Genomic DNA, 25119 nt, shown 5'->3' on the forward strand with positions numbered 1-25119 from the left:
TGCAATGACCTGTGTAGTCCCCTGACTTGGAGTCCCTTGGGTAAATGCCTAGGAGCAAAACTGTGTGTGTGTGTGTGTGTGTGTGTGTGTGTGTGTGTGTGTGTGTGTATGTGTGTGTGTGTGTATTGGTACATGTGTTAGGGCACATTTGTGGAGGTTAAAAAACAATTTGAAGTAAGTCCCATGTGGAGGTCAATTTGGTTTTCTCTTTTCACCTTTACATGTGTTCCAGGGATTAAATTCAGGTTGCTGGACTTGAATGACAAACACTTTTTACTAGCTGTATGGACAGCTTTCTTCCTTTCTTTCCTTCCTTCTTTTTTTTTCTTTCTTTTTTTTTTTTTTCGGAGCTGGGGACCGAACCCAGGGCCTTGTGCGTGCTAGGCAAGCGCTCTACCACTAAGCTAAATCCCCAATCCTCTTTCCTTCCTTCTTTCCTTCTTTTTTCCTTCCTTTCCTTCCTTCCTTCTTTCTTTCTTTCTTTCTTTCTTTCTTTCTTTCTTTCTTTCTTTCTTTCTTTCTTTCCTTCTTTCTTTCTCTCTTTCTCATTCATTCATCCATTCATTCATTCAATCTTTTGAGGAACCATCATACTGGTTTTTGCAGAGAATGTACTTGTTACATTCCTACCAGCAGTATACAAGGGTTTCCTTTTGTTTGCATGTATTAATTGTTCATAATTTGTCATCAGGACGTTTTCATATATATATATATATATATATATATATATATATAGCATATTTTGAGGGTATTCACCCCGTTATCCTTTTGGGTCTCCCTACCACTCCTATGAGTCCTCTGCCTCTTCCAACCACAGCCTTTGTACTTTAGTCAGTGTGTGTTTGTGAGTGTGTGTGTGTGAGTGTGATGTGAGTGTGTGTGTGAGTGTGAGTGGCTGAGTGTGTATGTGTGAGTGTGTGTGTCTGAGTGTGTATGTGTGAGTGTGTGTGAGTGTGAGTGGCTGAGTGTGTATGTGTGAGTGTGTGTGAGTGTGTGTGTGTGAGTGTGATGTGAGTGTTTGTGTGAGTGTATGTGTGTGAGTGTGTGTGAGTGTATGTGTGTGTGTGAGTGTGAGTGTCTGAGTGTGTATGTGTGAGTGTGTGTGTGTGAGTGTGAGTGTCTGAGTGTGTATGTGTGAGTGTGTGTGACCCAATGGGTTTAATTAGTTTTGTTTACAGGAGTGTGAGCACTTCTATTACTGGGGAAAATGTCTGTCTATGGCTATGCATGAATCCTTAGAAAGCAGTGGGGATCTGTGAGCCCTCCTTGCTCCATGACAGGATTTTGATAGAGTCAGTGTTGAGCAGATAATCACAATTGCTCTGAGTTCAGGATTGGGACAGTCATGTCATTCCTGACAATCATCATTTCGTTCCTCTCCTCCATCCCTTTCTGTGGCTCTGGTGTTCTTCTGAAACCCCCACCTTGCAATTTTGGTATATTCTAGATATCAATTGTTTGTTAGATTTTCTCACACTCCGTAGACTGTGTCTTCATCTAATGTTTCCTTTGCTACTCAAAGATTATTAATTTGACGAGATCATATTTGTCAGTGATTGGCATGGTTTCCTGAGTGACTGGAGACCTCTTTAGGCCCATTCACAAAGTCTTTGTCTACGTGTCTACCTTGTGTTTGACCTACTTTTTCCTCTAACAGTTTCAGAGTTTTAGGTCTCACATTTAGGTTTTTCAAACATAAAGAGTTGATGTTTGAATGGGATGAGAAATAAGGAATTAGCTTCCTCCGTCTACATGAGAATGAGAGACTGTCTTTTCTCCTGTGTATATCTTTGACACCTTTGTAAAAAATATCAGGTGGATTGTATTCTATTGACCTACATGTCTATTTTTGTGCCTGCACTATGCTGCTGCTGCTGCTGCTGCTGTTGTTGTTGTTGTTGTTATATTGCAATACAACTTGAAATCAGATATGGTGGTCTCTACTATTCTTCTTAAGTAAGATTGTTTTCTTTATCTGGGATCTTTTGGTTTTCCAAATGAATTTAATAGTTTTTCTTACTTATATGAAGAATGACGTTTTGATGGAAATTGCATTGAATCTTTAGGTTGCTTTGGTAGTATAACCACTTTCATAATTACTTCCACCTATGAGCATGGGAGGTCTTTCTCCTTTTCTAGTATCCTTTTCTTTCTTTCTTTTTTTTTTTTTTTACTTTTTAACATTTATATTTGTTTGAAACATTTTATATAAGTTTGTTGATACTTAATTGCCCAATTAGCTTCATTGTTCTGTGAATTAATAACTGTAAAGCTTAACCCACAGTCACCCTGTCCCTGAGAGGTTTCTCTTGCCATTTTTTTTTCTCTCTTTTTTTTTTTTTTATTAACTTGAGTATTTCTTATATACATTTCAAGTGTTATTCCCTTTCCCGGTTTCCGGGCAAACATCCCCCTCCCTCCTCCCTTTCCTTATGGGTGTTCCCCTCCCAACCCTCCCCCCATTGCCGCCCTCCCCCCATAGTCTAGTTCACTGGCGGTTCAGTCTTAGCAGGACCCAGGGCTTCCCCTTCCACTGGTGCTCTTACTAGGATATTCATTGCTACCTATGGGGTCAGAGTCCAGGGTCAGTCCATGTATAGTCTTTAGGTAGTGGCTTAGTCCCTGGAAGCTCTGGTTGCTTGACATTGTTGTACTTTTGGGGTCTCGAGCCCCTTCAAGCTCTTCCAGTTCTTTCTCTGATTCCTTCAACGGGGGACCTATTCTCAGTTCAGTGGTTTGCTGCTGGCATTCGCCTCTGTATTTGCTGTATTCTGGCTGTGTCTCTCAGGAGCGATCTATATCCGGCCCCTGTCGGTCTGCACTTCTTTGCTTCATCCATCTTGTCTAATTGGGTGGCTGTATATGTATGGGCCACATGTGGGGCAGGCTCTGAATGGGTGTTCCTTCAGTCTCTGTTTTAATCTTTGCCTCTCCCTTCCCTGCCAAGGGTATTCTTTTTCCTCATTTAAAGAAGGAGTGAAGCATTCACATTTTGATCATCCGTCTTGAGTTTCCTTTGTTCTAGGGATCTAGGGTAATTCAAGCATTTGGGCTAATAGCCACTTATCAATGAGTGCATACCATGTATGTCTTTCTGTGATTGGGTTAGCTCACTCAGGATGATATTTTCCAGTTCCAACCATTTGCCTACGAATTTCATAAACTCGTTGTTTTTGATAGCTGAGTAATATTCCATTGTGTAGATGTACCACATTTTCTGTATCCATTCCTCTGTTGAAGGGCATCTGGGTTCTTTCCATTTTCTGGCTATTATAAATAAGGCTGCGATGAACATAGTGGAGCACGTGTCTCTTTTATATGTTGAGGCATCTTTTGGGTATATGCCCAAGAGAGGTATAGCTGGATCCTCAGGCAGTTCAATGTCCAATTTTCTGAGGAACCTCCAGACTGATTTCCAGAATGGTTTTACCAGTCTGCAATCCCACCAACAATGGAGGAGTGTTCCTCTTTCTCCACATCCTCGCCAGCATCTGCTGTCACCTGAGTTTTTGATCTTAGCCCATCGCACTGGTGTGAGGCGAAATCTCAGAGTTGTTTTGATTTGCATTTCCCTTATGACTAAAGATGTTGAACATTTCTTTAGGTGTTTCTCAGCCATTCGGCATTCCTCAGCAGTGAATTCTTTGTTTAGCTCTGAACCCCATTTTTTAATAGGGTTATTTGTTTCCCTGCGGTCTAACTTCTTGAGTTCTTTGTATATTTTGGATATAAGGCCTCTATCTGTTGTAGGATTGGTAAAGATCTTTTCCCAATCTGTTGGTTGCCGTTTTGTCCTAACCACAGTGTCCTTTGCCTTACAGAAGCTTTGCAGTTTTATGAGATCCCATTTGTCGATTCTTGATCTTAGAGCATAAGCCATTGGTGTTTTGTTCAGGAAATTTTTTCCAGTGCCCATGTGTTCCAGATGCTTCCCTAGTTTTTCTTCTATTAGTTTGACTGTGTCTGGTTTGATGTGGAGGTCCTTGATCCACTTGGACTTAAGCTTTGTACAGGGTGATAAGCATGGATCGATCTGCATTCTTCTACATGTTGACCTTCAGTTGAACCAGCACCATTTGCTGAAAATGCTATCTTTTTTCCATTGGATGGTTTTGGCTCCTTTGTCAAAAATCAAGTGACCATAGGTGTGTGGGTTCATTTCTGGGTCTTCAATTCTATTCCATTGGTCTGTCTGTCTGTCTCCGTACCAATACCATGCAGTTTTTATCACTATTGCTCTGTAATACTGCTTGAGTTCAGGGATAGTGATTCCCCCTGAAGTCCTTTTATTGTTGAGGATAGCTTTAGCTATCCTGGGTTTTTTGTTATTCCAGATGAATTTGCAAATTGTTCTGTCTAACTCTTTGAAGAATTGGATTGGTATTTTGATGGGGATTGCATTGAATCTGTAGATTGCTTTTGGTAAAATGGCCATTTTTACTATATTAATCCTGCCAATCCATGAGCATGGAAGATCTTTCCATCTTCTGAGGTCTTCTTCAATTTCTTTCCTCAGTATCTTGAAGTTCTTATTGTACAGATCTTTTACTTGCTTGGTTAAAGTCACACCGAGGTACTTTATATTATTTGGGTCTATTATGAAGGGTGTCGTTTCCCTAATTTCTTTCTCGGCTTGTTTCTCTTTTGTATAGAGGAAGGCAACTGATTTATTTGAGTTAATTTTATACCCAGCCACTTTGCTGAAGTTGTTTATCAGCTTTAGTAGTTCTCTGGTGGATCTTTTGGGATCACTTAAATATACTATCATGTCATCTGCAAATAGTGATATTTTGACCTCTTCTTTTCCGATCTGTATCCCTTTGATCTCCTTTTGTTGTCTGATTGCTCTGGCTAGAACTTCAAGAACTATATTGAATAAGTAGGGAGAGAGTGGGCAGCCTTGTCTAGTCCCTGATTTTAGTGGGATTGCTTCAAGTTTCTCTCCATTTAGTTTAATGTTAGCAACTGGTTTGCTGTATATGGCTTTTACTATGTTTAGGTATGGGCCTTGAATTCCTTATTCTTTCCAGGACTTTTATCATGAAGGGGTGTTGAATTTTGTCAAATGCTTTCTCAGCATCTAATGAAATGATCATGTGGTTCTGTTCTTTCAGTTTGTTTATATAATGGATCACGTTGATGGTTTTCCGTATATTAAACCATCCCTGCATGCCTGGGATGAAGCCTACTTGATCATGGTGGATGATTGTTTTGATGTGCTCTTGAATTCGGTTTGCCAGAATTTTATTGAGTATTTTTGCGTCGATATTCATAAGGGAAATTGGTCTGAAGTTCTCTTTCTTTGTTGTGTCTTTGTGTGGTTTAGGTATAAGAGTAATTGTGGCTTCGTAGAAGGAATTCGGTAGGGCTCCATCTGTTTCAATTTTGTGGAATAGTTTGGATAATATTGGTATGAGGTCTTCTATGAAGGTTTGATAGAATTCTGCACTAAACCCGTCTGGACCTGGGCTCTTTTTAGTTGGGAGACCTTTAATGACTGCTTCTATTTCCTTAGGAGTTATGGGGTTGTTTAACTGGTTTATCTGTTCCTGATTTAACTTCGATACCTGGTATCTGTCTAGGAAATTGTCCATTTCCTGAAGATTTTCAAATTTTGTTGAATATAGGTTTTTATAGTAAGATCTGATGATTTTTTGAATTTCCTCCGAATCTGTAGTTATGTCTCCCTTTTCATTTCTGATTTTGTTAATTTGGACACACTCTCTGTGTCCTCTCGTTAGTCTGGCTAAGGGTTTATCTATCTTGTTGATTTTCTCAAAGAACCAACTTTTGGTTCTGTTGATTCTTTCTATGGTCCTTTTTGTTTCTACTTGGTTGATTTCAGCTCTGAGTTTGATTATTTCCTGCCTTCTACTCCTCCTGGGTGTATTTGCTTCTTTTTGTTCTAGAGCTTTTAGGTGTGCTGTCAAGCTGCTGACATATGCTCTTTCCTGTTTCTTTCTGCAGGCACTCAGCGCTATGAGTTTTCCTCTTAGCACAGCTTTCATTGTGTCCCATAAGTTTGAGTATGTTGTATCTTCATTTTCATTAAATTCTAAAAAGTTTTTAATTTCTTTCTTTATTTCTTCCTTGACCAGGTTATCATTGAGTAGAGCATTGTTCAATTTCCACGTATATGTGGGCATTCTTCCCTTATTGTTATTGAAGACCAGTTTTAGGCCGTGGTGGTCCGATAGCACGCATGGGATTATTTCTATCTTTCTGTACCTGTTGAGGCCCGTTTTTTGACCAATTATATGGTCAATTTTGGAGAAAGTACCATGAGGAGCTGAGAAGAAGGTATATCCTTTTGCTTTAGGATAGAATGTTCTATAAATATCCGTTAAGTCCATTTGGCTCATGACTTCTCTTAGTCTGTCGACATCACTGTTTAATTTCTGTTTCCATGATCTGTCCATTGATGAGAGTGGGGTGTTGAAATCTCCCACTATTATTGTGTGAGGTGCAATGTGTGTTTTGAGCTTTAGTAAGGTTTCTTTTACGTATGTAGGTGCCCTTGTATTTGGGGCATAGATATTTAGGATTGAGAGTTCATCTTGGTGGATTTTTCCTTTGATGAATATGAAGTGTCCTTCCTTATCTTTTTTGATGACTTTTAGTTGGAAATTGATTTTATTTGATATTAGAATGGCTACTCCAGCTTGCTTCTTCTGACCATTTGCTTGGAAAGTTGTTTTCCAGCCTTTCACTCTGAGGTAGAGTCTGTCTTTGTCTCTGAGGTGTGTTTCCTGTAGGCAGCAGAATGCAGGGTCCTCGTTGCGTATCCAGTTTGTTAATCTATGTCTTTTTATTGGGGAATTGAGGCCATTGATATTGAGAGATATTAAGGAATAGTGATCATTGCTTCCCGTTATATTCATATTTGGATGTGAGGTTATGTTTGTGTGCTTTCATTCTCTTTGTTTTGTTGCCAAGACGATTAGTTTCTTGCTTCTTCTAGGGTATAGCTTGCCTCCTTATGTTGGGCTTTACCATTTATTATCCTTTGTAGTGCTGGATTTGTAGAAAGATATTGTGTAAATTTGGTTTTGTCATGGAATATCTTGGTTTCTCCATCAATGTTAATTGAGAGTTTTGCTGGATACAGTAACCTGGGCTGGCATTTGTGTTCTCTTAGGGTCTGTATAACATCAGTCCAGGATCTTCTGGCCTTCATAGTTTCTGGCGAGAAGTCTGGTGTGATTCTGATAGGTCTGCCTTTATATGTTACTTGACCTTTTTCCCTTACTGCTTTTAATATTCTTTCTTTATTTTGTGCGTTTGGTGTTTTAACAATTATGTGACGGGAGGTGTTTCTTTTCTGGTCCAATCTATTTGGAGTTCTGTAGGCTTCTTGTATGTCTATGGGTATCTCTTTTTTTAGGTTAGGGAAGTTTTCTTCTATGATTTTGTTGAAGATATTTACTGGTCCTTTGAGCTGGGAGTCTTCACTCTCTTCTATACCTATTATCCTTAGGTTTGATCTTCTCATTGAATCCTGGATTTCCTGTATGTTTTGGACCAGTAGCTTTTTCTGCTTTACATTATCTTTGACAGTTGAGTCAATGATTTCTATGGAATCTTCTGCTCCTGAGATTCTCTCTTCCATCTCTTGTATTCTGTTGGTGAAGCTTGTATCTACAGCTCCTTGTCTCTTCTTTTGGTTTTCTATATCCAGGGTTGTTTCCATGTGTTCTTTCTTGATTGCTTCTATTTCCATTTTTAATTCCTTCAACTGTTTGATTGTGTTTTCCTGGAATTCTTTCAGGGATTTTTGCGATTCCTCTCTGTAGGCTTTTACTTGTTTATTAATGTTTTCCTGTGTTTCCCTAAGTGTGTTCATGTCTTTCTTGAAGTCCTCCAGCATCATGATCAAATATGATTTTGAAACTAGATCTTGCTTTTCTGGTGTGTTTGGATATTCCATGTTTGTTTTGGTGGGAGAATTGGGCTCCGATGATGGCATGTAGTCTTGGTTTCTGTTGCTTGGGTTCCTGCGCTTGCCTCTCGCCATCAGATTATCTCTAGTGTTACTTTGTTCTGCTATTTCTGACAGTGGCTAGACTGTCCTATAAGCCTGTGTGTCAGGAGTGCTGTAGACCTGTTTTCCTCTCTTTCAGTCAGTTATGGGGACAGAGTGTTCTGCTTTCGGGCGTGTAGTTTTTCCTCTCTACAGGTCTTCAGCTGTTCCTGTGGGCCTGTGTCTTGAGTTCACCAGGCAGCTTTCTTGCAGCAGAAAATTTGGTCTTACCTGTGGTCCCGAGGCTCAAGTTCGCTTGTGGGGTGCTGCCCAGGGGCTCTCTGCAGAGGCAGCAACCAGGAAGACCTGTGCCGCCCCTTCCGGGAGCTTCAGTGCACCAGGGTTCCAGATGGTCTTTGGCTTTTTCCTCTGGCGTCCGAGATGTGTGTGCAGGGAGCAGTCTCTTCTGGTTTCCCAGGCTTGTCTGCCTCTCTGAAGGTTTAGCTCTCCCTCCCACGGGATTTGGGTGCAGAGAACTGTTTATCCGGTCTGTTTCTTTCAGGTTCGGGCGGTGTCTCAGGCACAGGGGTCCTGCCGCTCCTGGGCCCTCCCCCACGGGAGCCCAGAGGCCTTATACAGATTTCTCTTGGGCCAGGGATGTGGGCAGGGGTGAGCAGTGTTGGTGGTCTCTTCCGCTCTGCAGCCTCAGGAGTGCCCACCTGACCAGGCGGTTGGGTCTCTCTCTCACCGGGTCTGGGAGCAGAGAGCTGCTGCGGGCCGGGATCCGCGGGTGTCCTAGTATCCTTTTCTATTTCTTCTCAGTATTTGTAAGTTTTTATTGTACTGTCTTCCACTCCCTTAGTTAGATGTTTTTCAGGGTATTTTATTTTAATTTTTGTTGTAATTACAAACAGAATTCTTTCCTTAATTTCTTTCTCAACATGTGTGTGTTTGGTGTTTACTGGTATACACTGGGGCATGATGGTGTAACTACTGATCTTTGTATGTTAGTTTTGCATCTCGTCAACATTTCTGAAAGTGTACTTTAGCTGTCAGAGTTTTCTGTTGCATCCTTTAGGGTCTCTTATGTCCTATCATATCATCTGCTAATGAGGATAGACTGACTAATGTTTCTATTTGTGTTTCTTTTATTTTCTCCTCTTGGAACATTTCTATAGCCAAGATTTGAAGCACTATGCCTAGGCGAGTGGGGAAAGTTGAAACTGTTGCATTGGTCGTGGTTTTAGTAGCTTCCAGTTTCTCCTCCCAGTACACTGTTGGCTTAGCTGTGCTACAAACAGCCATTGTTATTTTGAGAATGCTCCTACTGTGCCTCATCTATTCAGGGATCTTAACATGGAGAGATGTTGGACTTTGTCTAAAGCCTTTTCTGAATCTATTGAGACGTTCATGTGATTTCTGTGTTAGTCCATTTCAGTGATGTATTATATTTCCTTTAAATCCCTGGACCCTGCAATGAAACCAATTTGATTTCAGTAAAGGACCTTCTGGATATATTCTTAAATCCAATTTTCAAGTATTTTATTTATAAGTTTTATATCAGTATCCACCAGGGGCACTAGTATGTAATTTTGTTTTTTGTTGTTATGTCTCTTGTTTGGGCTTCAGGGTGATACTAGCTTTCTACAAATAATTTAGTAGCATTTTTTTCCTTTTTTGTTTTGGGTTGGTTTGTGAAACACTGACACTACTTTATAAGTCTGATAGTATTGTATGGTGAATCTGTATTGTCCTGGACTGTTTTTAAGTGTAGGATTTTTAAAATTATTATTTCTATTTTGATATAGACTTGTTTAAATTTTTTATCATATCTTGGTTTAATTTTGGTGGTTTATATTATATTTTAGAAATGTATCCATTTTTGGATACAAATTTTTAAATTTAACTTTTGATAATTTAATAATTCATACAATACATTGTGATCATATTCCTCCCATTGCCCATTCTTACCCCTTTCTACATCTCTCTTATCTGAAACTAATTCTCATCTTATTTTCATGTTTTAGCTTTTGTGAAAATATACATACAGGTTCTCATAGTTGCTGGGTGTTCATGATTACATCATGTCACCAGAGACAGTATTTCCTTGACTTCTCCATCATCAAGTTTTACACCCTTTCCTTGCCCCATTTCTGTGGCATCTCTGGAGCAGGTGTCACAGATGCCTTGTTTAGGGCTGAACACTCCACAGCCACTCACTTCCAGACTTTGGGCAGGCATGAGTCTCTATAGTTACCGTTCCTTCCAAAAGTTCTTCTCTGGCCAAGGCAGACTGCAGTACTAGTATACAGTATAAATATAAATATTTAAACAGCAGTGTGACTACATGTCCATTTTAGCTTAATATCAATGCCAGGTTTCCTCCTGGGTTTTTGCCCAGGTTCACTGTACCAGATATATGTTTCTTTCCATTGACTGGGACTCAAATTGACTCAGATTTGATTACCCCACCCCCACAAATAGTTGGGCTACTGTTGCACCAGCAGGAAGATCTTGCCTGCAGATTGGTATTATAGTACCCAGCATCTACAGCCCAGTACGGCCTTTGATACTTTACCCCGCAGCAGCCTGCACAGCACCTTCCAGGACCAAGAACTTAGTGGCCTGAACGCTTCAAGCTTAGATCGAGTGTGGTGTCGTCAGTAGTAGAGCCCTTCTGTCTAGTTCTTGTGGGTGACCAAGAGCAATGGCAATAGCTTCCACTGTCTGGAGAGCCTCTGTGGTCTACCTGGACAACAGTTCACAAGGCTCTGGGACTTTTGTTTAAAGGCTAATGGCTTCTGGGAACAGCATGACTAATTCATGCAGAGTACCCTTCAGTCAAGCTTGAAAATGTCCGAGTTACCTTATAATGTAATGGGTTTATGTGACAGTTCCCTATTTGCCGAGTTTCTGTTGAGCTGACACACCCATTTTGTTTCCTTCACGCCCCCACTCCATTCCCACTTAAGCCTTCCCAGCTCTAGTGTCACCCCTGAACTTCCCTACCACATGTGCTTTATCTCCATCTGCGTATCGTCCTGTCCCCCACCCCCTTATCACGTGTCGTACTATCTCTGCTTGTCATCCCCCTCCCCCACCTCCAGAATACGCTTCTCGTGTCCCTTTACTTATTCCCTGGCCTCCACAGAACCTACTCCAATTTAAACTTGGAAATATAAACAAGTGAAGTCAGGATTCCCGTAAGAAAGAACACAGCGCATTTTCATTGAGGTTCCCATCTTAGGAATATAGGTGTGAGAGCTTCTCTAGAATCTCTGCTAATGTCTCCATTTTCATCCAAATTTTATGACGCTTAGCCTTTTCTTTCTTTAGTTAGCTTAGCTAAAGGTTTGTCTGTCTTGTTATTTTCCCCCCAAAGAACCAATACAAAGAATCATTGTTTTTTTTCTTTTCTTTTTTCCATTTTATTAATTTCTGCCTGATCTTAGCAATTTCTTTCTTTTGACTGAATTTCGCTTTGATTTGTTCTGTTCTTCCACAGGCCCAAGATGCACTGTCATGTGTTTCTTTGAGAGCTCCTTGATTATTATTTTTTTTAAATGTAGGCACTTGCAGCTATAAATTTCTATTTTTGAACATCTTCATTGTATCCCATAAATTTGAGTATGCTGTTGGATTAGTAATTTTTGAGGTGTCAAGTTGCTATTTTATTTTCTGTTTTTGCATTGGAGTTTTGAACATCTTGGGTTAGGTTATTGGTTTGTTTGTATATTTATCTTAAACTTTTTTTTTAGTGGAAATGTTTACAATGTGCAGGAGAGACTAGGTTGCAGTAGGACTGATGTGCCTTTTTTCTTCCCTAACCTGGTGTTTGGAACCAGGTCCTGTCTACAGTAGTCCCTTATAAGTCAAATAGTACCCATAGAATCAATCACCATAGAAGTGTAGGCTCACCATGAGTGACTGCACAATAATGATTGACAGTTGCTACTTAGATGCCAAGTACATTCTAAAATAATAACCACTGTAGGTAAAAGGGGAAGGAAAAGGTTCACTAGTCGTTGTGAACAAGTGATTAGTACCAGGCTGATAAAGAAAAGAGAGGAGGGAAAATAAAACAGATCAAGGAACAGTGCAGACAGAGTGAGGGTAGGGCTTTGGCTACAGGGAGATGGAAAGGGAGAGGGGAGCACACCAGTCGAATAACCTAAGGGTTCCTGGCTTCAGGAGGCTGAGGTATGGAGACCCATCCATGTACTAGGCTAGCCCATGGTCTGTGGGAAAGCCAATCATAAGGAAAACCAAAGAGGGAAAGGACAGATCTCTAAAACAAGAGAAGGGGAGAGGGAGAAGGAAAGAGACGATAAGATAAGACAAGAGCACAGAGAAGTCTCCCTAGAGTGACAGGGGTATTAAATAGAGAAAAGGGACACATGTAAAGGGGACAGAGCTGGGTGGGGCAGAGTTTGAGTGCACACTCTCTAGTGTTGATGACAGTGTTTCTTCAGGCTCTCAGATGCCTGGCACACCTTTCACGGGTCAGCTCAATGGTGACGGCCACATGCCTGGCCAGTCCTTCAGGTACAAGGTTGCAAATGCTATTCTCTTAATTTATTTAATGAAAGATACCATGTGTAGAATACATATTTTGCAAGGCCTGTATGCCTCTTGGGTGTATTAGTGTTGTTAGAAGCTTGTATCCTACACAGGGAGGGCCTGAATACTTTGTAGCCAACTCATGGACCAGTCATACATTCTTATTAGTCAAATTCCCATGACCTCTGAGGCGTGCCTGCCCCATTGAAAGTAGGCTTAATAAAAGACAACTTAATAGTACTTTTGTGTGTGTGTGTGTGTGTGTGTGTGTGTGTGTGTGAGAGAGAGAGAGAGAGAGAGAGAGAGAGAGAGAGAGACAGAGAGAGACAGAGACAGAGACAGAGACAGAGACAGAGAGAGAGACTGGTAACTTTGAGTACAATATGTACTTGAGTATGGCTTTGAACTCTTAATCTTCCTGCTTCTACATTCTGAAGACAGGGATTGACAGTATGTCACATGTCTGGCTCTACTGGTATTTTCAGTTATAATCACTCCCATCTCAAAGCTAATATCTTCTACAACTCAGGGACAACACCTCTCTCTTAACTTGGACATCACTTGTAGCTATGTTACTTGTGTAGGACTGGAACTGTTTTGTTTGTTTTATTTTGGCTTACTGTTTTTTTTTTTTAATTTTATAAAAAATGGAAGTATTCCTCTTTGTAGCTCAGGCTTCCTAGAATTCACTCTGTAGACCAGGCTGGCCTCAAACTCAGAGATCCACCTGCCTTTGCCTCCCGAGGAGAGCGCTAGCATTAAAAGCATATATCGGGGTTGGGGATTTAGCTCAGTGGTAGAGCGCTTGCCTAGGAAGTGCAAGGCCCTGAGTTCGGTCCCCAGCTCCGAAAAAAAGAACCAAAAAAAAAAAAAAAGCATATATCATCACTGTCCAGCAAGACTCCAATAGCAGCCTTTTTCTTTGTATTAACTTGCACCAGAGCTTTGTAAAATTACAGTCTTTCAAGTGGTTCGTGTTCCATATCACTGATGAGAACTGGAGCTTACATTGCACATGTGTCCTCACAGAGTTCAATGTATTGGCTAAGCCTTTGTACTTAGACATAACCAGCGGGGCATCTTGGGGGCTCTTTTTTGTCCAGTCTCTTGTCTTCCTAGACTTTCCCCTTGTGCTTTTGTTTTGGAGTAAGTAGGCCTCACTTCCAGCGTGGGTTATTGTACACAGGCACAGTCAACATGCTAGCTGGAAGTAGTGTAGTACTTGTCTGATTCATAGTTCTCAGTACTCTGATGGATGTTGCTATGTTCTCATATCAGCCGATCAGTGCACAGTCATTAGAAACCGAGTATGATGAAGCTTGTCATAAGAGAGAAGTTCAATGCTTAAAATGCAAATAAATCAGCTTTTATTTTTAGCCTTTACTGGGTTCAGGGTTTTTAAAGTAGCAGTGTGAGGGGAGTGTGGGAGACCTTTGTAGACTGGACAGTGGGCAGCTGGTGCTGCTTATGGTGCTATCTGTCAGTCTGTGTCACTACTGAAATACCTCTTCCTGAAGAAGCAGGCTGTTTAGCTCAGAGTCTGGGAGGTTCATAAACCATAGTGCAGCACAGACTGTGGGGTGGAGCACTTCATGGCGGCATCTCCTCGTGGCATAGAGTAATGGCTACAGGAACACATACTTGACCTCCAACCAGAAGTAGAGGCTCAGAGATCACTGTGGAAGAGGAGGCAGCAAGACTCTAAGAGCAGAGGTGGAGGATATAAGGACATAGTGTTTCCTGGATACCGTCAGAGGTCCTAGGCTTGCTCTGCTCTTTTTATAACAACACTGTCTTGTGAGAACTCAGGGTGTCAGGGAAGAAACCACTCTCTCAGAGTGTGTCCCAGGGACCTCTTCGTGGGACCTCCTTTCCAGAGGTTCCCCTCGTAGCAGCGTCACGGTGCAGGCAGATGCTCCAATCACAGAGGACTGGTGGGAATACCCATGCAATCCTGCTTGGGGCTTGCTCTTAGACGGAAAGCCATTTGTAAAGCTGTTTTTGTTTGTGTGGGTGGCACATGTTTGGGATGAAAAATAATTGTCTTCTTGAGCCAAATTGCTTTGGAACTATTTTTTTAAATGTTTGTTTTGAAAAAATGAGTTCATGATGGTATTTTCCGAGGAAATTGTGTCATGTATTTTTCTCAGATCTTCTTCATTCTGTCGTCCCTCCCTCCTCTCTTGCTGGTTCCCCCTCTTCACAAGTTAGTCTCCCTTCTGCTTTCAAGTTGCAGGAGAGAAAAACGTGATATTTATCTTTCTGAGAGTAGCTAATTTTGCTCAATGTGAAAATCTCTGGGGGAACTAATTTTAACTTTAAGTTTGTGACATTAACAGAATTAATTGTGCTTATTTTGTGTTATTTGAACATTTAAGACACATTACAACTTCAATTATTGTAGTGTGAAAATAGCTAAGAAATCTGTATAAATAATGCTGTTAGGAAGATTTAAAGCAGTTTACTTTGTCTGTTTTAGAAATGTTGACAAGTTTATATGATTTTTAAATTTAATAATGCAGAGAGGAAAATTTCACGTGATTTAAGTCTTACGTATTTTTGTTAACTCTGTGTGTATATCTTATACATTGTATTTTGTTCACGTTCCTTACCCTCACCCATCTCCTCCCAGATCTACTCCCCATTCCCACCCTACGTTGTGTCTTAACTGGTTTTCCTTTGTAAGCCTACACTGAGTCCTGCTAGTGCTGCCCCCATAGTCTTAGTAGGTAAGTGGCCATCTGCTGGGCTTGTCAGACCTACAGGGGCCACACCCTTCTAACGCCAACTCTGTCAATCCTGGCAGACATCGATTACCAGTGCCTGCTCGGCTAGGCGTGGGACTTCAGCCCACCTCAGCCCCCAGTTCCATGCTGGGTTTTGAACATGCTGACCTTGTACAGGTCTTGTGCATGCTGCTGCAATCTCTGAGTTCACATGCAACTGTCCTCTTGTATCCAGACCACCATGTTCTTACAATCATCCACCATCTTCACTCTTACGATCTTTCTGCCCCCTCTTCTGCCATGATCCCTGAGCCTGGGGAAGAGGAGGTTGTAATAGAGTTGAACGGAGTGATGTATAGGACTGAGCATTCACACTTATTTTCGAAACCTTGACCATTTGTGGGAATCTGTGTTAATCACTCTCAAATGCCAAAAAAGGTGTCTTGGGCTGGAGAGAGATAAGTCAATAGTTGTGAGCTTTACTGATCCATGTTTGGTTCCAAGAACCCATATGATAGCTCACAACTACCTATAAACTATGGTTCTAGAGAGATCTGATGCCCTCCTCTGGTCTCTGTGGGCACTGTACATATGTAGTATACTTAACATATATCCAGGCAAAACACCAATACACGTAACATAAAAATAAATCGGTCTTTTACAAAAAGAACCTTTTCTGATGAAGTTTGAGAGATGCAGTAACCTGTGGGTGTAATGAGGAGTAGTTAGGAGTTGGCTTAATATAATATTTTATTAGCAGACTAGTAGGATTCCTATGATTTGTGTAGCCACAGATTCTTGCTCCTCATAACTGTGCCATCCATGGGTTTCATCTTGTGCAGAGGGAGGTCCAGACAGAAAGTGGTTGGTTACAACTATGACATCCATGCCACTATTGCACCAGTGGGCATATCTTACCAGGCACATTGTCACTGGGGTTTACATGGTTCATATTAGATAAGATTGGGTTGCTTTTCTCCTCCAGTAGCATGCATAGCACCCTCCCAGCATTAGGAACGCTAGCCAATGGGGATGAGGCTTTCATTCAGGCCAGTACCAGTTTTGTTGCTCCATGTTTTTTTGACTCAAGAATATAATGCCTAGAGTAATTGGAATCTTACTGTCAAATTTTGGAGGGTAACCAAGAACAATGACAGGTAATATTAGCAGGTAATATTTGGGATCTCTGGGACCTCATTGGCTAGCAACTTCAGTAGACATAACACATTTCTAACACTGGGCCTTTTATTTGTTAGTTGTGGTGTCTAGTAGGGGCATTGTTGCCCCATTAGATGGTGACTTCATTTAAGCTCTTTTTATATATGTCTGTCTATATTTTAGGAAGCTTCTGCAGCAGCAAATTTTCATGACTGTTTTTAGAAGGTCTTTAGTGTGAGTTATCTCTCTCTGTATCCCCATCCTTCTATTCCAGACCACATTTAACCTTTCTCATTCCAGATTCCCCCTTTACATCATAGCGCCCTATTTTCCCTTCCATGAAAGTCCCACTGTGCGTGCGCACGCTCTCTCTCTCTCTCTCTCTCTCTCTCTCTCTCTCTCCCTCTCCGTCTCTCTGTCTCTCTCTCTGTTTCTCTCTCTCTCCTTCCCTACCCTCCCTTGAGCAAATGCTACTTATTTTCCTTTCCTTTTCTTTCTTTCTTTTTTTTCATCTTTATTAACTTGAGTATTTCTTATTTACATTTCAATTGTTATTCCCCTTCCCGGTTTCCAGGCCAACATCCCTCTAATCCCTCCCCCTCCCCTTCAATATGGGTGTTCCCCTCCCCATCCTCCCCCCATTACCGCCCTCCCCCCAACAATCATGTTCACTGTGGGTTCAGTCTTGGCAGGACCAAGGGCTATCCCTTCCACTGGTGCTCTTACTAGGCTATTCATTGCTACGTATGCAGTTGGAGTCCAGGGTCAGTCCACGTATAGTCTTTGGGTAGTGGCTTAGTCCCTGGAAACTCTGGTTGCTTGGCATTGTTGTTCATATGGGGTATCAAGCCCCTTCAAGCTCTTTCAGTCCTTTCTAAGATTCCTTCAATGGGGGTCCTGTTCTCAGTTCAGTGGTTTGCTGCTGGCATTTGCCTCTGTGTTTGCTGTATTCTGGCTGTGTCTCTCAGGAGAGATCTACATCTGGTTCTTGTCACCCTGCACTTCTTTGCTTCATCCATCTTGTCTAATTGGGTGGCTGTATATGTATGGGCCACATGTGGGGCAGGCTCTGAATGGGTGTTCCTTCTGCCTCTGTTCTAAACTTTGCATCCCTATTCCCTCCCAAGGGTATTTTACATTTCAAATGTTATTCCCTTTCCTGGTTTCCCAGACATAAGCCCTCTATCCCATCCCCTTCCCCTTCTTCTATAAGGGCATTCCCCTCCCCAGCCATCCCCCTTCCTGCCCCCTGACATTCCCCTACACTGTGGGGTCCAACCTTGGCAAAACCAAGGGCTTTTCCTTCCATTGGTGCCCAAGAAGGCCATCCTTTGCTACATATGCAGCTGGAGCCATGGGTCAGTCCATGAATACTCTTTGGGTAGTGGTTTAGTCCCTGGGAGCTCTGGTTGGTTGAAAGCCCCACTTCTCAATGACTCCTTACTAATTTCCTGGTCTCTGTGGTTATTCCAAATGAGACATACACATCTGAAGATTCAGTACTAACATTTATTTGTTAATCTTTCTGGATCAGTATTTTCTCATTCAGTTGTTAATGAAACTATAAAATTTACAGGTATGTGGTTGGAGCTGGAAATAATTATTCTGTTGATTTATTTTCAGTTGTTTTTCTGTCTCACAGTAGATTTGGTTGCCAGATTTCTAATTGGAAGCTCATTCCTTCTTGCTTTTCACTGGGGACCTCATTAGTTATGCACACTCAGCATTTCCTGTCCCTCTGCAGAACTGCTCTGGTATTTGGGCAAGCTGAGCCAAAGCTCAATGTGGAGACAATCTAGCTCAGTCTTGAGATGTTTGGATTTCCTATTACTTCTCTGTTAGGAACACTGCAAGTAAATACTTAGATAATGACTTTATCATTCATGGCTTCTTTTGGACAGAGTGAGGGCCCCTACAGTGAATTCTTGTCAGTAACTTTGCTCACTGTGCTACTGTGTTGCTCTGTCCCCAGCTGATAAGGCTTTTCGAGACATGAAGGTGCTCAAGATGAGCCAGTCTATCATTGTGTCTGGAGAATCAGGAGCTGGCAAAACAGAGAATACAAAGTTTGTTCTAAGGTGAGTGTTTAGCTAATCTGAAATGTTTTGATCAGACACTATTTCCACAGTTAAAAAATGTGTGACACTGAGTTTGTCGAAATACCCATTTTGAAGTTCAGTAGTAAGTACGTTCACATCACCACATTCATATCATTGTATTCTTCGTCTCACAAGACTGACAACTGACCTCACTGAAAACCTCCCTGTTACTCCTCCAGATGCTGTTGACCACTGTTCTCCTTTGGGTTTCCATGATTTTCTCTAAGTACCTTGTTAAGTGGCATTGTATTGAATTAATATTTCAGTGTGTCCTTTAAGCTCAATAGGTGACTCATCCATGTTTGAGCTGGTTGGGGTGAATGTGGCTATATGTGTACACACACATATACATACATACACACAAACACACACATACACACAGCTTTTTGGGAGACTGAGGCAGGAAGATCACTTTAGTCTCAAGGGGTTGGGAGCCTAGAGAACTTAGTAAAACCTTGCCTCTTAAAAGCATACTCACTCATGTTATAGTATGTTATAGCATCTGAAATTTATGGCTGAATAAATTTTATTGCATGGATTTATTGCATTTGCTATATATGTATATGGTTGATAGGCACTGGGGTTATTTCTGCCACATGGCTATTGGGAATACAGTGCAGTTTTGAGTGTTGGGGTGATGTCAGAGTATTTACATAAACTGGCTTTTAATACTATTGCATATCCCATGGTATAGTTTGGAAGAAACCAACATGTCATCTGGTAGCTAATCTCTACATTGTAGAAAACCAGCTCCGATGTGTTATTTCTCTGAGGATTCCATAGGTCAGGCAATAAGAAACTCAAGAATATTCCTTCAAAATCCAAATGGATAAATTCGTTCTCAATGTTGGTACTATGAAATATTTTCAAAACTACTTTTTATTTAGCCTTTCTCATGTCTCGTCTCCCCTCAGATCCCCTTTCTACCATTAAATTAAACTCCCAACAGTTGGTGTGCCATCATGACATTTTAAAGGGGGAAGGAGCCTTACCACTGTAGGACTGTAGTTTCATTCTGTTATTTTAAATGCTGTAAATTGTGTCACTGCTCTGACAATATGTCAGACAAGAAGTAATTAAGGCAGGGAGGGTACAAACATAAAAATTCACAGTAGTGGAGAAGGTATGTTGGCCAAGGCTGGACACATTGCAGTCAGGAAGCTGAGGAGCTAAGGAGTGTTTGGGTCTAGCCTTAGCTCTTCTCTAGGTAGTCTAGGACCCCAGTGAATGGAATACTATTATTCACAGTCAGGGCAGATCTTCCCACTAATTATCCTAATCTATACCAATTCCTCACAGACATGGCCATGGACCTGTCTTCTAGATGATTCTGGGTCCCATTGAGTTGATGATCAATGTGTACCATTACACATACCCAAGAAAGTTTAATCTGGTGGTGAGGTTACTGCTAAGCCCAGCACATTCTGAATTTTTATTAGAATTATTCCTAATCTATTGCACTTCTTAGGTTTTCGTGTCTGTTTTTCTCCCCCAACCCCCAAGACAGGGTTTCTCTGTATAACAACTCTGGCTGTCCTGGAGCTCACTCTGCAGACCAGGCTGGCTTTGAACTCACAGAGATCTGTCTGCTTCTGCCTTCTGAGTGCTGGGATTATTCTTTTCCACATTGCCACATTGCTCAGCTCAGTTCTTAGTTTTTTTTCACGATGGGGGTCCTTTTTGAAAGTTATGTATTTGTTATGTAAATGCATATAGTTATTAAGTTAAATAGTTATTAAGAGATACTTATGTAAATCTATTTAAAGAATTTGTTAAAATCAGAATATTTCCAAACAGCTAACAAATGTAATTCAATGACATGCACATGCTCATATAAGACACATGCAGAAGCAAATTAAAAAAATAAAAATTAAAAAACATCACCAGTTACATTGATGATCTATGTTTTATTAGTTTGATATGTATGAAATAGTAAACTTGTAAATTAATTGTATTCAATATCATTGTTGTTCAAGGATCTTTTAATCTTTTATTTTAAATAGATACTTGACAGAATCTTATGGAACAGGTCAAGATATTGATGATAGAATCGTTGAAGGTATTGTTGATTTTTATTTATTATTGTTGTGTACCTCTGAAGTTGACTTAGAAGAATCTTATTTCTGGTCCACAATGCTTCCCTCTTAGCGATATGAGAGACCTTCCCATCTCCCATAAATCTTTGCTCAGATATTTCCTTCATGGTGATCTATTACCCTATTGTCTTTCTCTGCCCCAGAGGCTTGTCCCCTAGATGACTCCTGATCCTGCCCACTTGTCAACCAAAAGTAAAACCATTACAGTGGGTCAACATTTAATCCTTGGGGAACTTGACATTACTTGATAAATTTTCTGCATTAATATTTCTAAAAGCATTTATTTTAGTATTTTCCCAAATTTTCTTCCTTGTGGAGATGTAATATGTATATATTGCTTTATACTTTTTCTTCATGCCTTTCCTGTGATTTTTTTGATGAAGTGTTTTCATTTCTTTTTCAATAGCTAATCCACTTTTAGAAGCATTTGGAAATGCAAAGACTGTTCGTAACAATAATAGCAGTCGATTTGGAAAATTTGTAGAAATTCATTTCAACGAGAAGGTAAATGGAAGTTGCTTTTGTGATATATTTGGGAGGTGTGTGTGGTAAGTGCAAGGGTCTTACTAGAGTTGGAATTGGCGCAGTTCTGTCTAAGATTATTATTAATGTAACTATTGTTGTGTGTCTGTATTTACAATGACTATCCAGAACGTCTATTCAGTTTAAAATTAATAGATTGGATTTGGATGTGTCACCAACCATAGATTTACAGTTCTTTTTTTACTCACACTTGATTCTTTTGTTGTCATGATAACATGTAATAATAATGTACACAATTATGGGACACAGTGTGATGTAAGCTACACGTTATCTGTTGTGTGCGTGGTCTGTAATGATCACATGAGGGCAGTTAGTGTCTTAGTGGAAGTTTTTCATGGTGGTGAGCTGAGAGCTCTTCAGCAAGTCTGCAGGCTGCTGTGGACACTGGGGTGCACTGCAAAGCCAGTTCTAATTCTGGAGAGGCTCAGGGTGGAGATTGGATAACAGTGTTTAAAATGAAGCGGAAATAGTCAAAGCTTACATTGTACGTATTTTTGTCTAGCATTTGATAAATATTTTAACTTCTTTGACAAGCAAATGTTTATTAGAAAAGGTTAGTTTAACAGTCTAACATAATATTTCAATCCCATAGATACAAAATGTATTTTCTGTTTTGTCTTTTAGAGTTCGGTTGTTGGAGGATTTGTTTCCCATTACCTTCTAGAGAAGTCTAGGATTTGTGTTCAAGGCAAAGAGGAGAGGAATTACCATATTTTTTACAGGCTGTGTGCTGGGGCTTCAGAAGACATTAGGGAGAAGCTTCACTTGAGCTCCCCAGATAATTTTCGGGTAGGTTGGAGGAAAATAAATTTTATGCCAGGTTTGCAAATCATTTACCCTTAGTCCTAAAGCTCACTGATTTTGGATTCCCACTTGCTTTTGTACATAACTTATGTTAAATCAAGTACAGTGGGCCTTCTGGATTTTCAGATTTTACATTTCAGGATTAACTATGAATTGCAAATATTGGGAATGATAAAGAGGGCACCTATGTATAGATTTCTTTATTATTGACTAAACAACAAGGAATAATATTTCTTTAGAGAGAGTTTATGTTTTAGTAAGGATTACGAATTGCTACCCCATAACTATAATTTTGCTCTGTTATGAATCACAGTGTAAATGTCTGATATGCAGGATATCTGATGGCCCAAAGCGGTCATGACCCATAGGTTGAGAGCCACTGGGCTAAGGCATTGATTCCCCTTGCTCCATGCGGATACCTGAGATCTAACTAGATGGTGTGTTAGAATTATAGTCTTACCAATGAACTCTCTGTTGAGATTGATTTGTAAGTTTATCATGAGTTCAGTATCCCTAATGTGCAAACACCAAATCTCAAACACTGCAAAGCCTGGGTTTTCATACTTTAAAATTTGGGATGCTCAGGCGGAAATGCAAGCAACTCTGACATCTGAATCACTTTCACAAAGTATGGAGATAAGTGATCCTAACACTGTGGGAGAAGGTGAACCAGTTCATGATGTATAAGGTTGTAACACTAGCCTTAACATTGTCTTTAATGTAGCTGTAAAAACTTCAATCACTGACTCAATGTTAGGGGAGAAATGTATCATTATGCCTCTTAGTTCTATCCCCAGTAGATACTTCTGCTTGATTATTGGGTGTTAGACATTGAGCCGGGGTTAAAAGATAAACAGGGCATAATCTTGTCCCTGGGCAACTTAGAATATGATGGGAAATGCACACACTGCCTGAATGTTACACCGAATAGTAAGAAACTGTACATGTGCCACCCCAACGTCTGGGATGACTGGGGATGCTGGTGGGGCTGGAGAGGGGGCTCCAGTTGGGAGCACTGGCTGCTCTTGCAGAGGACCTGGGTTCAGTTTGCACCTCCTACATGATGGCTTACACCCCCTGTAATGCCAGCCTGAGGGGATTTGGCATCATCTTCTGACCTCTGCTTCTCAACTTAATTAGAATTTGGAGTTAACTGCTTATTATATCTTTATAAAAACAGAAGAGGCATTTTGATGTGTTTTTTTTTTAAATACAAGTTACTAGAAAGCATGTGAATTGTGATATATGTCTAGATTTCACCAACACATAACTGGCCAGAAAGTAATGTGACTACTGTAGCTTTAATCTAGTATTTCTTTGGCCTGGAGGCTTGGGGACATAGCATTTCAGTCTCTGAAGGTAAAGCTTCCCTAGCATATGAAAGGCAGCAAAGCAACCAAAGGTGTTCCTGCCTTTATGGTGTGGGCCGCCAGGAGGAATTTATTTCCTCCAGGGCAGTCCCAGTGGTAGCAGGAGCGAGCAGGGGTCTACATACGTCACATTCCTTTCATGTGGCATGCAACCACATTTCTGTCGTGTTCCCCAAATATTCACTCTAAATGGCGTGAAAGTGTTCTGACAGTTTCATCAGGTTGCTTGCCTGTTACTTTGTCCTTCTAATTTACCGACAGGTTGTTAGCACAAAGCAGGGTTTAGAGTAGCATGGATGCTTTTACAATGGCTAAACTTTATTGCATCATTACTTTATCCAGACTGATTTATAATTTAGAGATTTGCCGCTTCAACATATCTGTAGCAACTACACATACATCTTGCAAAATAAAAAGCTGAAAATGCCTATCATTATCAATTTTAAAATACTTGTATACATTTTATGGAAGCATTTGGTACAGTCAGGCAAAAATTTTGGAGTGTGAAGGAAGTGTACACAGAGTGACAATGGGTGGCAAAAATAGGGACAACCTTTTTACCACAGCAGAGCCAGAGGAAATAGCATCTTTCCTAGACCTTTAATGGTTTTGCAGTTCATGAGATTAACCCCAGGGCCTTGTGTATGCCATGCTGATCCTGGGTCACTGGCTTTCACGGAACCTCAGGTCTCTAGATTTTGTTTCTCTGTCTGCCTAAGGCAGAGAGGTTCTTTCTGTAGCCCAGGCTGAACGTGAACTCACTTTGTTGCTGTGTTCTTCCCCTTGGATCCACGGTTAATTGTGCCTTTATTCCTTTGTCTTAGTATCTAAATCGGGGCTGCACTAGGTACTTCGCCAACAAAGAAACGGACAAACAAATTTTACAGAACCGAAAAAGTCCTGAGGTATAGTAGATTATATTTTTAATGAAAGTCTTTAATGTAAAAAATATTGCCGAAGTATTTGCCTTTATTTTGGAACTTCTTGCTTTCAGGTTTATGTCTTAAAACTATACTATGACCCCGATCTTTCTTGTAGTGTGACACTCTAAACATCTGTCACATACAGGACAGCAGGCTCTGGTTCTCCTTGGGCCCACATGCACTGATACCTTCATGTTCCTTTTTGGATTCCTATGCTATGAAATCGCTTACGAGCCATCATAACTCAGCAGTGCACTCGGATATTACAGTTTGTAGTTAAGTAGTAATAAGCTTTCCACTGCTGGGAGAAAACACACAGGCAAATCACCTTCAAGTGTGCAAGATTTGTTTTCACTCAGTTTTATATTTCAGCCCACCGTCAGTTGTTTCTGTCTCTGGGCCATGTTGAGGCAGCATCCGCAGTTGAGAGCATGTGGCTGGGTAAAGCTGCTCACCTCATGGTGGCCAGAAATTCATGGGAGGTGGGAGGTGAGAGGGTGTGTGGCAGAGACAAGATCCAACATTGCTAGTTCAGTCAGTCAAGTTTCCACACCTCCTAATAGCCCATCTATTGGTAATATTAGAGTCTGCGTGACCCAACCCTTTCCCCAAAGCCATTCCTCTGAATATTACTACATAGAGAACCAAGTCCTCTACACATGGGCCTTTGAGGGACATCCCAGGAGTTTGCCTTTTAATTTATTGTCTACTGAAGTAAGATTTGATAAATATACTGTTTTTATATATGAAAATATAATTTTGTTGTATCAACTATATAGCTGGAATGTATTATGAAGTTTATATGTTTATCTTTAACTAATAATTATGTAATTATTTAGAAAGTATTAAATGTTTAAGAATTTTACACTTTTATAAATTT

The 25119-nt window shown here is 40.6% G+C and overlaps 1 protein-coding gene across 5 annotated transcripts in view; it reads left to right on the forward strand.

The window, feature by feature from the left end:
* The window catches only part of Myo6 (myosin VI), a 152178-nt gene that overhangs the window by 60793 nt on the left and 66266 nt on the right, over positions 1 to 25119 (forward strand). For all 5 annotated transcript variants that reach the window (XR_015626656.1, XM_087562213.1, XM_087562214.1 and 2 more), the window contains 5 exon segments: positions 18377 to 18482; positions 20507 to 20562; positions 21006 to 21103; positions 21767 to 21931; positions 24141 to 24221. Coding sequence is in view for 4 of the 5 variants with exons in the window: in XM_087562213.1 (XP_087418339.1) it covers positions 18377 to 18482; positions 20507 to 20562; positions 21006 to 21103; positions 21767 to 21931; positions 24141 to 24221 (506 nt within the window). In the remaining variant the exon portion in view is untranslated.

Source organism: Rattus norvegicus, chromosome 8 (assembly GCF_021556685.1).
Source record: "Rattus norvegicus strain SHRSP/BbbUtx chromosome 8, alternate assembly SHRSP_T2T, whole genome shotgun sequence".
Taxonomy (NCBI): Eukaryota; Metazoa; Chordata; class Mammalia; order Rodentia; family Muridae; genus Rattus; species Rattus norvegicus.